Raw genomic sequence first — 16,133 nt, 5'->3', positions numbered from 1 at the left:
TCACACGTGCAATAAGGGCATCGATATCCAGCTCTTGTCAAGTCACTGCTACTTTCATCATTCACCAGAGGCCACTCACTTTCAGTGTTTAAGAAGTGTTTGAGCTTCAACAGCTAGAAAGCTAATCCACCTGGGTCTTGTAACAAATTCTGCAAGGGTTCCCTTCTTAGACCCACAGTAAGGAATATTGGTTAAGGAACTGAACAAGAAACCTGCTTCTCCATACAACAAGAAATATGGTTACTTACTTTTTTCTTGTCCGGGAGTGACATCACAGTCTTCAGTGGCCATTCACACTAATTCACACCTCCGAAATCCGCAACATTCTCCCCGTTTGAACTCAAACCACAGCCTGCACTGGCTGATACAGTAGGCATCAGTCGTATTATCCAAGTCACTGGCACCACTGTTACCAACAGCAACAGTGGTGCCAGTGACAGTGCTTTCAAATGACAGCCATTGCCAGCTACTTCATGCGACAAAACCTGATTATCCTGCTGAGCTAAACCGTAATATGCCCTGCCTAGGGAGCTAATCACGCTCCCATTGTTTCTTAAGGGGTGATGTCATTGTCTGTATGGACAGCACATGCTAACTCACTTTTTTAGGCTCTGCTTGAATTGCATGAAAGAAGATGTGGGTTATTCAGAAGGTGGATAATAACGTAGTCCCTCAATCAAAAAGTATCTCTGGGTGTGATATCACTGTGCACCTTCATGCATGTGTATTATTTCAGTGTGTGCATGTATCCACTGGCAGGAAGTTGATAAAATTAGAAAGGTTTTTTGTAAATGCGTTTAGTATATGCGTTTAGTATATGATGCGTTTTAAATGCAGCACAAAGGTCATTTCAGTCATTTTAACCGTGACGTGCTTAAATTACGGAAGCACTTTTACCTCCTGAGTTCCGCCAAACTGTACTGCTGTTAAGCAGAACTATGTCATGGCGTCATGGTTATGTCATGGAGTTTTTACATGCATAATCTTCAGGTTTCTTCTATTTCCAGCTTTAAAACGGCAATTCCAAAGTTATTAGCCTTAACAAAATAATTCATTAATTCATTTTTTGTTTTTATCTTTAGAGTCAAGGAACAGTTTTTCAGAAAAACAATTCTGAAAGTGGAACATTTTTTCTGCAGAATTATTCCACATAATTAATGCTAAAAAACAAACAATTTGTTAGTTATTTCATTTTTAATTGTGTAGATCCGATGTACTGTACGGTACACGTTTTTCCACACTGGCTGAAATAACATGATTAATACTTTGCCTATTTAGTCTTGCTTAATTGGTCTCTAACTTGAGGCAGCTAGTACATCCTTTGCTTGAGAATATCTCCGGACCTTACCATATTAAAGCGCTGAGTCACTCCCTCTGCAAATCCCATGTACCCTAATTAAGATTGGTTGTGGTGACAAGACAGGCCAAGCTGAAATACAAAGATGTGCTACGAGCCATCAATTTTGTCATTTGCCAGTGTCAATCCAGCCATTCAACCAATTCAATGCAACGTCTAAAACATTGCTCTACAACTGGCCATCTTAACTTCATTGCATTACAACCTTTGTGTGCTACAAGGCTTGTCTGAGCACTGTGTGTGTGCATGCGTGCGTGCATGCGTGCATGAGCAAGAACATATGGGTGTGTCTACTAAGAATCACTCTGAATGTAGCCACTCCCAATTCTGTCATTTGTGAAAATAGAAAATGAAAAAAGGGAAGAGTCTATAGAATGTCCTTTTCTCACAGAAAGGAGGAGAGAGAGAGGGAAAAAAACACTGAATAAGCTATACTCGTAAGACCAGTTTTTCATGTGCATGAACTCCTATTCACACCGGGACCTGATTTAGCCACTTCACAGATGAGTGTCAGACAGAGAGACACAGAAAACAGACAGCCGGAAAATGAGGTATAGTACGGAGAGAAAGATAGACAGAGTGTGTATGTGTGTGCTTGCATACTGTATGGTATGATTGTTACTGTACAGTGGGTGTGTCTGCAATTGCATGTGTATCTCTGTGTGCATGCTATATAAGTATAACTTTCTGTGCGTGTGTGTGTGTGTGTGCTTTTTCCTGTGTATCTGTATGCAAACTGTATGAGAGTATCTATCTGTGCCAAATCATCATCATTACATTGACATCTGGAGTCAGTACCCATGGAGGTTCAGCAGGTTGTGATGATGTTGTTGATTGTCAGATACGCAAACCAATGGCTCAGCCATGAAGCACAGACAGAATGAGGAAGTGAATTACGGCAGGCAGCGAAAGACAGAAGTGCATAAATGAATGCAAAAATGGCATACAATAGTACATACAAAGAAAGAAAAAGGGGAAAGAGAAGTGGAGCGTGTGTGTGTTAGCACTTTCATGGTTAGGGTTAGGGGCATTGGGTGTGGCTTACGGTGGCCTGCTACTAAAGGTTGACTGACTGGAGATGACAATCAGATGATGGTGGCTGGTGAATGTGAACCTACTGCTCTCACCAGTCCCAGTCAGTCAGAGAGGAAGGGGACATCACTCCAAATAGTCTCTGCCCAGGGGTGGCAAAATAGTGATAAGACAGTTACAGAAAAAAACAGAGGCGCTCCACCAATCATGGAGTATGTTGGTAACAACCAATAAAATAACCAGTAGAACTATGTTGATGGTGACTGGTGGATACTTTCTATCTACTTCTTAGTAATTCCCAGGGGGATATTGAAAGTATAAAGTAGCCACTAATGACTGTCAATATTTTTTGATTTGGTGGTAGCATGCTCTGCCACTGGAGGAGCTCCATGGCTTAGTGTTACTGCCATCTTATACTTATTTCATTATCCATGGCTCTACCTGACCTAGAACTCTGCCATGATGAATGCCAGAGAGAATGCACTCCTGGTCTCTCCTTTGCTTTATTAATATAAGGGACTTTAATAATAAGATGCATGTAAGGGAAAGAGAAACACCAGTTATTTTCTTGGATTTCATATTATAGTTCTACACAATAAAATACTTGTAAAAGGCAAATCAAATGTACTTAAATAGAGTAAAATGTGCTCAGAGTTCACGTAACACTTAACATTTTACTGCATAATAGGAGTGTCTGCACTTAGGAGTGTGTGATAAAATGATTCTTGTTGGCCATTTTTATTCATGGGAGAAATAATATTCATAAATGTATCTAATTCCTCTCTGAGGACCTCTCAGAGAAGTTCCCTCTGTGATGTTTTGCTTTGGTGTGTCATCAGGCATTGATGGGCTAATCTAAGGTTTTTCAGGCTGTCAATGAATTTCTACTGCATTAGGCCTTCCTTATCTCTGTCCTAACATGGACATGATGCAGTCGTGTGTTCAAGCTGATAAGATAAGCACAAACACATACATACACATGTGCGCACACACACACGTGCCCTCACACGCAAACTCTGACACACACAAACACACACAACACACAGGAAGAGAGAGGGAGATATGTAGAGAATCACAAGTGTCTAAAGGAATACTTCATTTCTAAAACAAAGGTACAGATGTTATACTGACAAAAGCATTGATTGGGACCCTTGTGCTGCCTAAACATGTGGCTCTAATGTTTGACAGGGCGGGGCCTCCGAGCCGAGATATGAATGATCCGCTCCAGTTTGATGTGTGGGTTGAGGGATTAGAGGCGAGGGTGTCCCACAGCTCATGTGTTCCTGGGACCTGGGACTTCAATACCAAGCCTTCTGAGACTCAGAAACTCAATGACAGGGTCAACAGTCCCGCCCCCCCCCCAGCTACCCAACATCACAGAAATGGCTGAATGGTACTCTCACCCAACCGTCGCTAAGCCGCGATACCGTCGCCAGCCTGAATCGCGAGTTCCCGAACATTCGCAATTTTGTTTGCTTTTCTTAGATCAACAGTGTTGGTTATAGTGCCGCTGCGTGGGTTAACCATTAACACAGAGATAACTACCGCTGTCCTTCTCTGGCACCTTGGCTAGCCCTCACACTCGCAAAGTATCACATCTTTACAGCTATGAGGTTTTGGGGAAAATGGGTGAAGTAAGCATCTTGTTATGTTTTTAAAGGTAAGTAACTTATTTCAATGGTCATTGGTGAGCCTACTTTGGGCTGGTGAATTGATAAGCGTACACGACGTTGGATGAACCCACCCAGTGATATTTTATTGAGTCAACAAAGAAACTGGGTATGCTGTTCAGATAAATCATCTTGAGGATATTAGTATTTGTGATCACTTTTGGTTTTACTAGCAGAAACACAGTATGAAGAGGGAGAGGAGCACAAGAGGGCAGGGATGAGATGTACATTTTCATCTCTCTTCCTTTCTTTTCGCTTTCTCACAGTTTCTCTTCTCATTTTCTCACTATCAGTCCCTCTGGTTGTTCCACTTCCTTTCACTCTCTCTCTCTCTCTCATGCTTTGTTGCCTGTACAATTTTACCTAAACAATCTTGCAGTCTGTAAATTATTAACCTAAGGATAATAACAGAAATATTGCAAATATAAGAGCACAGTAATTGTCTTGTTCATTTATTTTCACCATCTAGTGGTGGAATATAGATAGGGCAGATACTCTGGGGGAGCTCTCGTTTTGAGCCAGTGAATTAATTAATGCCAATACTTGGTCTTTTCCTGTAGTGTTGGAAGTCGACAGTTGTTTCTAAAACCCTGAATATTTTGTAGCACAGCTTAATTGTAGACTCATGGCCAAAATTAAAATGTGAAAATGGTAATATTATGATCATAATGAAAATACATTCCTTCTGTTCATTTTTTAACAAAAATATCTGGAACCTGTAACATGTACAGCTGATGTGAGCCATATTGCTGTTGGCTCCCACTGCTAATTTGTGGCTCTAGTTCCATTCATCCATCATGTGTCAGCTTGTAATATATGCAGATTCACATCACTGACGATGAGCTCTCTAAATTAACATTATTGCAGACATCATCTGTCAGACATGCTGTGCTTTAATTTCATCCCATTGTTGATGCAATCAAGGGTTGAATGAAGTCCACTTGAGGTTCTTATGTCATAATTGCCTTGGGGAGGTTAGCAAGGTGGTGGGGGTAGTAGAAGTGGGTGGGGGTGGAGACAGACTGAGTTTAGAATAGATTCTTAATTCTTCTTCTTTTGTTTTGCAGTCTGCAGAGTTCTTTGACATGCTGGAGAAGATGGAGGTAGGTTCTTTTTGTGTTTTATCCACTTTCAATGATTAAATGTGAAAATACTGTATGTATGGAGGGGAATAAAAAATTTGTGGATCATTCTGAAGAATGGGCAGTCAGGACAGTGTCTGCAATGCCCGTAATTCTTGGGTGCATTTGTGCAAATCTGTGTCTATAAACCTGCCCTTGACACTCAATGGCAGAGCTTTTGAAGGGACTCTGTTAATCAGCATGCACAAATACGGTATATATTGCAACATACTGGACAGTCTCTGAGAATCAAGCCTTTTGATTTACTACAGTACTGCAGTATGATTTTCTAGATTTATAGTAAAAGTTTCCACAGCAGCATGTGTCAAGTCTCTATCTCCTAAGAAGCAGGAGAAATAACTAGAGAGGGTCCAGGAGATTGGTGTGGTGAGTGAGAGAAAGTTATGACTAAGACGTTAGGGAGATAGACAAAGAGAAACTGGGAGCAGAAGCAGGCAGGCAAAACAATTAAACAAAAATAGGAAATAAAATACATATTCTTCTCTATTTGGTCTATTCACTCTATTCAGGTGTGTGTTACATTCAATTCAGTTCACTCTCAGGACCAATTTATGGTAAAACAGCAGGCAGAAACATTTAGTGAGATTCCAGCATCACACGGTTTCACTGGCACTGTAAGATCACAATTTGATGTAAGCCCCCCTTTTCCATTACGATAGGCCATATATTTCACTTATTTAATTCATTTAAAATGGACAAAATGCAGTGTTTAACATAACATTCAGAAAATCAAACATTGCACCTGTGTTAGCTATAAACTAATTTTCATCAGTCCTCTTACAGAACTGAGATATACTGAAAATAAATTATTGACAGATTACAATACTTCACAATATATGGGCATTCAAGGCATTCACTGCCTTCAGATGTATAATATTTCCAAAGAGTCCACATATTTACAGTATTTTGCGTCCTAGTAAGGTTCTGTATCGATATCAACAACAATTCTGATACCGTCAGCGCTGAGCAGAGGGTGGAGGCTGTGGTTGATGCTCTGTGCTCTGCTGTTTGACCCCGCCCCTGCCAGGTCCCGAAAGCTGAGGAGCTGAGGACAGTTCCGCAGAGGCATAAGGTCTGAACAGCATGTGCCAGTAGGCACTGCCAGTCTGTGTGCCATAGGCCCCCTCGCACTGTGGACCTCAGTGTTGAGGCGCCAGTACTATCCCCGCTTCTGTGTTCATTTGTCCATGTTCGATTTTTCCTCCGTAATATTTTCTTTAATCATTTGTGTTTATCTGTATTGCCCTTTCACTGTGGTTGAAATATTTGTGTCAATTCTGTAAGTTCCAGGTATACCTTCACTGGTTTGTAATGAGCCCTTTTAAAAAGCCCGCAGACTTCAGGCATATTGAAAATGTATGTTGAAATTATAGCAGAATTTTCAGGTGTATGAAGTGTAAAAAGAAGAGCTCCCATTTATTGAACTATGCTACGGTGTTTTGACAGGTCTTCATCAGGTCAGGTACTGACATAATTCACTGTTACGTCTTTCGTACACCCTATTCCAGGAAGTGATGTCATTACCAATACTGCTATAAACAGGACATGAAGTTCTTGTTGACTCATGTATACCTGACCTGATAAAACCTGACGATCAAAAAATTGTTCGTACATTGCTAAATGGGAGCAATGATGATCAGTATGCTGTCTTTCCTTTTTGGATTTTAAATCCCCTATAACTCCAGGACTGGGGTGTGCATATGTTTTTTTTATACCTCAAGAACGAAAAGCACAGCTATTAATGCATGTATTACAAAAATACTTAAATTACTGTTTGTATGATATAATACTATAATTATTTATAATACAGATTACAATATAGATGATACAGATTACAATATATAGATTTCTGATTTGATGACTACCTTTTGAATAGAAATTCTGAAGTTTGAAGCTGGAGCTCTTCTTTACATAAATCCAGGGGATTAGGTTTTTATAACCACTCATAAAAGTAATGGCAAAGTGAAGCGTTGCATGCCTCTATTGCTCAAAGATCACTGCGGGAGACTGAGAACAGCCGTGTTTATCAGGATGTTAAAAAAAACATGCTATTTGTGTGTCGCTGTGCACTGAACCAGTGGGTAAACTTAGGAATTCACAGTTTTTTCCCAAGATACTGAGTGTTTCTGGATTTGATTTTGTCAGCATTTTTGCTCGCTTTTTTCTGTGAAACATATTCGTTTGTACATTTTGTACACATTAGCAGTGTTGGGGAAAGTTGTACAGGCTACCAATTACTTCACACTGAAAGTAGTTGAACTACAATCAGGCTACCCTAAAGAGAAATGTAGTTTCTGAAAATACAGTTACCCAAAAAATGTAATACAAACAACTTTATTATTAAAAACTTATTATTGTCATGTTCCCCAGACATGATGCGTGTGTGAGCAGTGCCCTGGGGCGGACCACTATACAGCTCAGTGAGGAGAACCAGCAAACGTGTGGCAATTGTCAGTTGACCATTGGCAAAAAAAATTTAAGGCCAAAAGTAGTTGGTAGTTCCCGAAGTTAGTCACACTTCAAAATGACAAAAAAAGGTAGTTAACTACTAAACAACCAATACACAAATTTGAATATAGTTGAATTACCAGCAAACTGCTGCAAAACTAATTGTTTAACTACATGTAGTTAAACTACTCCCCAACACTGCACATTCAATATTGGAGTATTCCTTTAGGTCATTGTGACTTCAGGCTTCAGAATGAATAATTGCCAGTCTGAAAGTGTGTGTGCATGTGCTTTTATATGTGTGGGAGGATGAGACACTCCACCCTTTGCACTGTCTATCTGCTCTTAGATTACACACTGCATTATTGCACAAAATGACAACCTGTTGCCATGACTACTTTTTAAGGAACTTTAGTACACTGTAAATTTTTGACATGACCTTTTCTTCTGCTTGTACGTTGAAAAACCACCCCAATTCCTGTCAGTAGCAGAAAAATCCTCTCAGGTTATGTGCAGGTTTTTATCTAAAGTAGAAAATTATGCATGCATTCTCTCCGGATAAATATTTTCCATTCTAAGTGAAAAATTAATATTATCAGAGGAAAACAGGATTTTAAACTGGATGTAAAAAACACTTTTAAGGTAATTTGCATATCAAAAGCAACTCACCCTGCATCTTTGGGTCCGTCGTGTTTTGTTGGTTGTGGAGAAAACCCACTGTGTTGAAACATTAGGGCACTTAGAGCGTCAGCGGGGATGCTTTCCACTCAAAGTTCATGCTTGAAGTAGTGTAAAATCCTGTGTAATTTTCCCCATTGAAACCTACTGTGTAATTGGCAGCTTGGAGACAGAGTGAAATGGGTGGATATCTGCGAGGGGTGGGGGGAGGTGTGTGTGTGTGTATGCATGTGTGTGTGTGTATATGTGTTTGTGTGTGCACTCTCACCTCTCAGGTTTTACAGCAGTGCTAATTCTTATTTTCCCTCCTGCAGGATGACTACATTCCCTACCCAAGGATAGAGGAGGTGAGTGGACAGATAGGCAGCCTTACAGAGACTTAGTCAGGGTAGACGCCAGTCAGGCACTGCATACCTTGTGAAAATGCAACAAAAAATACAATTATTAACTTGTATATGATTATTCAGTTATCTAATACATTTTCTGCTCAGTGTGAACATATTTGGACATAGAAAAAGTGGTGCTTTTGACTACTTTTTCCGACCCTATTTACTGATGTCTTGCCCATAGATCTAAATGCAGATGCCACTTTAGTCACAGTTCCTACTGAAACGCTAGCCTGTTGAGCAGTCTTTGTGACTGAAGCTCTTGCCATCCATGCCCCAACAATGAACCCTCCTTCGAAGTCACTTAGATCTTTTCCTCCTGCCATCTTGATCCAGAATCGAGGGCCTTATTAGACATGCCACAGAGCATGATAGAATGTTAATTGCTTAATTGTATCATGCAGTACACCTGTATGGAAGCATCTGCATTCATTATGTGTCTCCACTTATGTATTCAGGTTTTACCTTTAATTTGTCACCCGTTTGTATATATACCAGTAATATGCGGTGAGAGATGGGTGGTTTGAAAGGCAGTGTGTAGGACACGCCCCTAAAGGCAGAGGCGCTCTTCCAGCTTTTGTTCCCACCAGAACGCATGCTTTAATTAGTCTGTGCTGAAATTACATTACATTACATTACATTACAGGCATTTAGCAGACGCTCTTATCCAGAGCGACTTACACAACTTTTACTTAGCACTTTACATTGTATCCATTTATACAGCTGGATATATACTGAAGCAATGCAGGTTAAGTACCTTGCTCAAGGGTACAACGGCAGTGTCCTTACCCGGGATTCGAACCTGCGACCTTTTGGTTACAAGCGCAGTTCCTTACCCACTGTGCCACACTCCGTCCTCCAGTGAGTGATGTCAGGTGACAGTGAAGACAGCGATGCTCTGTGCCTACTTTGCCTACCGTGACTACAAATCCCTGCGGCATTCTGACTGTTTACCTCAGAATTCGGAATGTACAAAAACATTATAGCTACGGCCTGTTATATATCCACTTATGCTCAGCTGAAGAACAAGTGCTTCTCTGACCTGCCACTGCCAGCGCGACCCAGGCAAGCAGGCCGCTGGTGCCAACTGTCAGCCTGCCAGCGTTCTGCAAAAATCAGCACTGCAGCGATCTCACTCTTTGACTACTTTGCATTCTTTTTACATCTGATCCTCATCTCAACTGCCGCGCCGCAACTGTCGATTTTCAAAAATGCCCGTGGGCTGACAGGTGTCCCGACAGCGGTCTGTAAGACGACAGCTAGCGGGTGCTGCAGATTGGCTGGCTGGGACGGCCCTCAGCAGCTCTTTCCCCTCCCCGTTCCCCCCCGTAGGTCCTGGAGAAGGGCGGCCCGTACCCCCAGGTCATCCTGCCCCAGTTCGGGGGGTACTGGATCGAGGACGCAGAGACTCTCGCCGGCACCCCCATCTCCACAGATAGCAGCTTCTGCGATGAGGATGACGGTGGCGGGATGAGCCCCAGCGGGCCCTACGGGTTCCGGCTGGAGTGCAACAGCACGGCCCGGGCCTACCGCCGCCACTTCCTGGGCAGGGTGAGGGCCGCGCGGAGACCGCTTCATTCACACTACACACTGCTTTATTCACACCACGCACTGCTTCATTCACACCACGCACTGCTTCATTCACACTACGCACTGCTTCATTCACAAGCTACGCACTGCTTTATTCACGCGCTACGCGCTGCTTCATTCACGCCACGCACTGCTTCATTCACGTGCTACGCGCTACACACGCCTGCTTTAGGTTCTGCATGTCCCAGCACTTCTGCGGTATAAGTGTGAAACATTCAACTACTCTTCTGTGTCTGTTTGAATGGATACACAGTTATACTCTACTCTGGACCCCCAGTGGTGGAATGAGCTGCCCAACATAGTCAGCACGACCAAGACTGCACCACAGACTGAAAACTCACTTGTTCAACGTGTATCTTGGTTCAACAAATCCTGAACCTACCTTATTCTGTAGTTTTATGCACTGACTGATACCACTTTGAGATTGAGCTTAGTGGGATTCTCAATTTGTCTTTCACTATCAGATTTGTAACGTATTTACAATACAGAAGAGTTTTCATTTTAAAATATCATTGGAAGGATTCATTATATTAAGTGTCTAACCTGACATCCAAACCCTGTCTCAGGTTTATGCACTGACTGATATCACTGGCGTTATAGCAGCCCTTTGCCTTTTCATAAATGCACTTCTGTAAATTGCTCTTTTAAATGGCTGGCTAAATGCTGAATCTGATAATGTAAGCAAAATGACCGTCGCTTCTGCTCCTGCTCCTGCGGCTGTCTCAGTGTCCTTCAGCCCCGTCCGTCTCCCTTGGTTACAGGAGCACATGAACTACTACTGCACGGGCAGCAGCCTGGGGAACCTCATCCTGTCCCTGAAGCACGAGGAGGCAGACAGCCAGGAGTTCTTGCGCATCATTCTCAGGTAGGGCGCTTCACACACCTACACACCTGGGTATTCCGCCCAGGTAAACAACTATATACCTGGGAATTGGGCTCAGGTAAAAGCCTATATGCCTGGGCACTGTGCTCAGGTAAAGAAAATGTATTTTCCTGTGCATTGTGCTCAGATTAAAAAAACCTATATGCCTGGGCACTGTGTTCAAGTAAAAATCTACATGCCTGGGCATTGTGCTCAGGTAAAAATCTACATGCCTGGACATTGTGCTCAGGTAAAAACCTATATGCCTGGGCATTGTGCTCAGGATCAAAACTTACATGCCTGGGCATTGTGCTCAGGTAAAAACCTATATGCCTGGGCATTGTGCTCAGGATCAAAACCTACATGCCTGGGCATTGTGCTCAGGTAAAAATCTACATGCCTGAATATTGGGAACAATGGAACTGTCGCACCACACAGCCAGCACTTAGCCAGTTTGTGCATGGACATGAGTACATGCATTTCACTCATGATTCATTGCACACACATAAAGATGGATCTCTGAGTGTGCCTGTGTGCTTCTCGTCTTCTCCCTCACAGGTCACGGACAAAGACAATCTATGACAGGATCTCTCTGGCGGGACTGACGCAGCTCCCCAGCGTCCCACAGATAGCCAAGGTGCACAATGATAGATCAGCCTCATATTGTCTGTCATGGAAAAAAGCCTTGTGTGTCCATTTATCATTTATAAAGCCGTATGACAGTCCATTAAACAAAATGTCTGTATTCTTTTATCCCTCTTTTGATCACTGATTTTCAGTGTGTGACGAATAAGGCAATGTTTCTGAAGGGACTTTTGGCACCTTTTCTGGATTGGAAGAATTCTTCCATGGGGATACAGAGTTTGAATGCTCTTTGTGTCTTGCCTTTAGATATACATAGTTTTTCAGCACTTACGCATCCATATAAAACAAGTCTGACTGAGATTATGTTTACATGCATATTGTTATTACAGTCATATTCAGCAGTTCACATGCACTGTGAAATATAATTGCCTTTGCTATTCGTGTGTACACAGTCTTCCCAAATTAGCCCTATAAAGAGCATGAAATTTCCTGTTGGCTCTGCTGTCAGGAAGTGATGCTCACTTTTGCATTATATTGCCTTTCTTTGTTCTTACAGACATTTGGGTTAAAATTGGAATATTTTTGTGCATGCAAATGTTGGCAGTGTGAATAGGGCAGGGTCCTATTGTTTTCTGGGGTTTTTATGAAGTCCCCACTAAGTGCTATGTACTATAAATGTTCCATAGCTCAGCAACTGAGAAAAAATAATTCAAACCCCTTGAGTCTAAACTGTAATGCTGTGTTGGGAAATAGGAAGAAAAGGAGTCAGCTTTTTGCTGTTTCCGAAAATTCAATCTTTTGGTGATGAAGGGTTTTTCCACAACCCTGACAGTGTATGTAGTATTATATTTCCACTATTCCACATAAAAAAGTAATCTTATTAAATATGAATGCATGTCTTGTGTTTCAGCTGCTGTGTGATGATGTCACAGGCCTAAAGTTCAGTCCAGTTCTATACCCCAGGGTGAGTACAGGTCAAAGGGCCTTAAGTACTGTACAAGCCTCCGCTATCTCCCACTGATGTGCACTGGCATTCCCACACAGGCATGTATTACAACAAACAGATTTACCAGCTCTACACAGCTCTGGTCCTGGAAAGCCAATATGTGTTCTGGCTTGTATTACAACCAATTATTCCAGTGAAAACAGCTGGACCATGGCATTGGATCATAGTAAAAATGCTTCCAGCAAGGCTATTTGTGTAGTGCGCAGCTTAGGTTCATGATTTTAATTAGAAAATGTGCAGGTCTGATATATTTTTAAAAATTGTTTTGCACCCCTGCCATAAACCATCTCAGAAAGTGAAATTCAGACAAAAGGCATGTCCAGTGTGACAGTTAATTATCTCTTCATCTTTAAAAGTTATGAAATGACCTTCCTAGGTATTGTCTTTGCTGACGTACCTTAAACAGTAACTATCTGCATGCCATCACTGTGCCTTGGACAGAGAACGCTAAGTGAAGTATCTTGAACTGATTAACTTTCTTTCATGAGAATGATGGACAGGTTTGTCAAGAATTTAGAATGAACAGTTATAGCTATGGTTGGAGAAGTGTTGGTTTGTGTATTATTATTATAGTACTGTAATGTACTGTGAAAGAAGATTGAGCTTAGTGAGATTCTCATTTTGTCTTTCAGATTTGTAGTGTATTTACAAGACAAAATAGTTTTAATTTGAAAATATCCTGTGTCGTAATCAATGTTTTTCAAATAAATTTCAATATTACACAAAAAGCACTTAAACAGTTACAGAATTCTTATGTGTCCTCAATAAGAAGATCTTGTTGAAACTTTGCCTTTAAAATATTCATTGCTGTTTGATTTTAGCATTGCTATATTGGTACTATTAGTTATAACACTAGTTATAATATTAGTAGGTCCTTTTTTGTTGATGAAACACCAATAAGTAATGTTCTCAGGTTCATTTATTTTGCTTTTGTGTGTGATTGTTTGTGTAACAGGGCTCCCAGTTGATTGTCAGCTTTGATGAACATGAAATTAACAACACCTTCAAGTTTGGGGTCATCTATCAGAAGTTTGGTCAGGTGAGGGAATAGTGTCATTTTCATTGCTTTTATTGCAGGTTGGTAGGTGGCAGTGAAATTGTTAGAAAACTGAGCTTAGAATTGCAGGTTCTTTTAAATGGAACCTTCAGTTTCCCAGGATCCCAGGTTAGGCACTGCCCTGGGAATTGATGCAAATGAATGGGTTGTATGTAAAACTTTCAGATATATAAATAAGTTATGAATAAGAGAATCTAGTAAATGGTTGAATATGATTTGACTAGCACAACAATACTCACACTTATGCCTTAAACGTTAGCGTACCTCCAGTTAACCTGTCTGCACACCCCACCCCACAACACGCTCACGCACACACACACTTACTCTTCTGTACAGACATCGGAGGAGGAGTTGTTTGGGAACAACGAGGAGACGCCTGCTTTCACTGAGTTTCTGAGCGTGCTTGGGGACTGCGTAGAGCTGCAGGACTTCAAGGGGTGAGAGAGAGGCTCCGTCTCCTGAGACCAGTGTCTTGTATTCTTTTAGCAGCTGATCTTCATCTTGACTGTCTTGCTTAACTGCCCATTGCCAGATTGCTGTACGAATTTGCAAAACACCAACAAGTGTGTTTTCTGTGTCTGTCCACTAGCGGGCAGCTATGGGCACTTAATATTTGGCTGGAATAGTACTCATTAGAATTGGGGCTATACTGTGGCTTTCTATATTGTAACAGCCATAGAATTCATATGTTCTTTAATTCTTTCATTTATATGTATTCTACTATTCAATCTCTGAACCTGCACATTACCCCCCCCCTCCCCCCTTCTGCATTTTACAGTTTCCGGGGAGGGCTTGATGTGTCTCACGGCCAAACAGGCTCTCAGTCCGTCTACACGGTCTTCCGGGAGAGAGAGCTCATGTTCCACGTGTCCACTAAGCTACCATACACAGAGGGAGATCCGCAGCAGGTACCCCACCATGGGAGCCCCTCACTTATGACCCACATTTCAACTGCTCTTAAGTAGCACGTGTAATAAGGCCTGGATTCAATCAACATTTGTCCTTAACTTTTGACTCACAACTAAATGCACATTTTATTCTTTGCATAGTTTGGCGTATACAGGGAAACAAGGAAAAATGTGACCATTTGAAATTAAGATTCAGAAGATTTTATCATAACAAAAATAATATTATTAGTGATTTCTTTGATTTAATTCTGGTTAGTATCTCATACTAACTTTATACTAATTTTCTTCAGAAATTTTTTTTCAGATGACAGTATATCCCAAGTTCCAGCACACTGTAAATATTTAAAATATTAATATTGATTAAGATATTAATATTTCAGAGTAAGACTATTTCAGCAAGGAGAAGGTGCATTAAATCTGTTATAGATCATCTCTGCCATGGAACATTAAGAGGAAATAGAAAATGTATGAGTAAAAATGTTCCATTCACTCCTCTTTCCCTCTCCTCCTCTCCATAATCTCTCTCCCTGTCCTCCACTTATTCTCCCTCCCTCTCCTCCTCCTCCTATTCTCTCTCTCTCCTCCTCTCCTTATTCTCCCTCCCTCTTCTCCCCTTATTCTCTCTCCCTCTCCTCTCCTTTTTTCCTCCCTCTCCTCCTCTTCCTCCTCCTATTTTCTCTCCCTCTCCTCCTCTCCTTATTCTCCCTCCCTCTCTCTCTCCCTCTCCTCCCCTCCTCTTCTCTCTCCCTCTCGTCCTCACCTTACTCTCCCTTCCTCTCTCTCTCCCTCTCCTCCCCCTCCTATTCTGTCTCCCTCTCTTCCTCACCTTATTCTCCCTCCCTCTCTCTCTCCCTCTCCTCCCCCTCCTATTCTCTCTCCCTCTCTTCCTCGCCTTATTCTCCCTCTCTCTCTCTTAGCTTCAGAGGAAGCGGCACATTGGGAATGACATTGTGGCGACGGTTTTCCAGGAAGAGCCTACGCCGTTTGTGCCGGACATGATTGCCTCCAACTTCCTCCATGCCTACATCCTGGTACAGGTGGAAAGCCCCTGCACAGAGCACACTACCTACAAGGTATTCAGTCCTGTCTGCAAGTGCTGTTCATCTAGTCTAAGATTGACACAGCGCTGGCTTCTCTCCAGACTGTAGGCAAAAGCCTAGAAGAGCTGAATTATTATGCATCATTGTTATCATTGTTATGCATTCTTATCTCCTTATAAGTATGATAATATTAATGCAATAATGTACAGCACATTTCCCACAATACAGCACAAAATGCTTCACAAAATTAAAAATGTCGATATAACAGTATTGACAAGATGAATCTAAGAGAGATAATGACACTAAAATAATGACGGTATTGAAATTAAAATATTAAAATGGACAAAAAAAGCAGCAGAAACGAATTATAAA

The 16,133-nt window shown here is 41.6% G+C and overlaps 1 protein-coding gene across 12 annotated transcripts in view; it reads left to right on the top strand.

Moving 5' to 3' along the window:
- The window catches only part of LOC118236207 (rap1 GTPase-activating protein 2-like), an 82,760-nt gene that overhangs the window by 55,046 nt on the left and 11,581 nt on the right, over nt 1-16,133 (top strand). For 9 of the 12 annotated variants that reach the window (XM_035434367.1, XM_035434366.1, XM_035434375.1 and 6 more), the window contains 11 exons: nt 5,127-5,162; nt 6,229-6,273; nt 8,642-8,674; nt 10,046-10,264; nt 11,065-11,168; nt 11,724-11,802; nt 12,661-12,714; nt 13,712-13,795; nt 14,150-14,250; nt 14,592-14,721; nt 15,639-15,794. In XM_035434367.1, the coding sequence (XP_035290258.1) occupies nt 5,127-5,162; nt 6,229-6,273; nt 8,642-8,674; nt 10,046-10,264; nt 11,065-11,168; nt 11,724-11,802; nt 12,661-12,714; nt 13,712-13,795; nt 14,150-14,250; nt 14,592-14,721; nt 15,639-15,794 (1,041 nt within the window). Of the gene's footprint in view, nt 1-1,219; nt 1,909-5,126; nt 5,163-6,228; nt 6,274-8,641; nt 8,675-10,045; nt 10,265-11,064; nt 11,169-11,723; nt 11,803-12,660; nt 12,715-13,711; nt 13,796-14,149; nt 14,251-14,591; nt 14,722-15,638; nt 15,795-16,133 lie in introns of those variants that run through there. The other 3 variants (XM_035434377.1, XM_035434378.1, XM_035434368.1) reach the window with 3 other exon arrangements.

Source organism: Anguilla anguilla, chromosome 9 (genome assembly GCF_013347855.1).
Source record: "Anguilla anguilla isolate fAngAng1 chromosome 9, fAngAng1.pri, whole genome shotgun sequence".
Taxonomy (NCBI): Eukaryota; Metazoa; Chordata; class Actinopteri; order Anguilliformes; family Anguillidae; genus Anguilla; species Anguilla anguilla.
The sequence above is the reverse complement of the archived record's forward strand: the minus strand, read 5'-3'. Positions and strand labels throughout refer to the sequence as shown.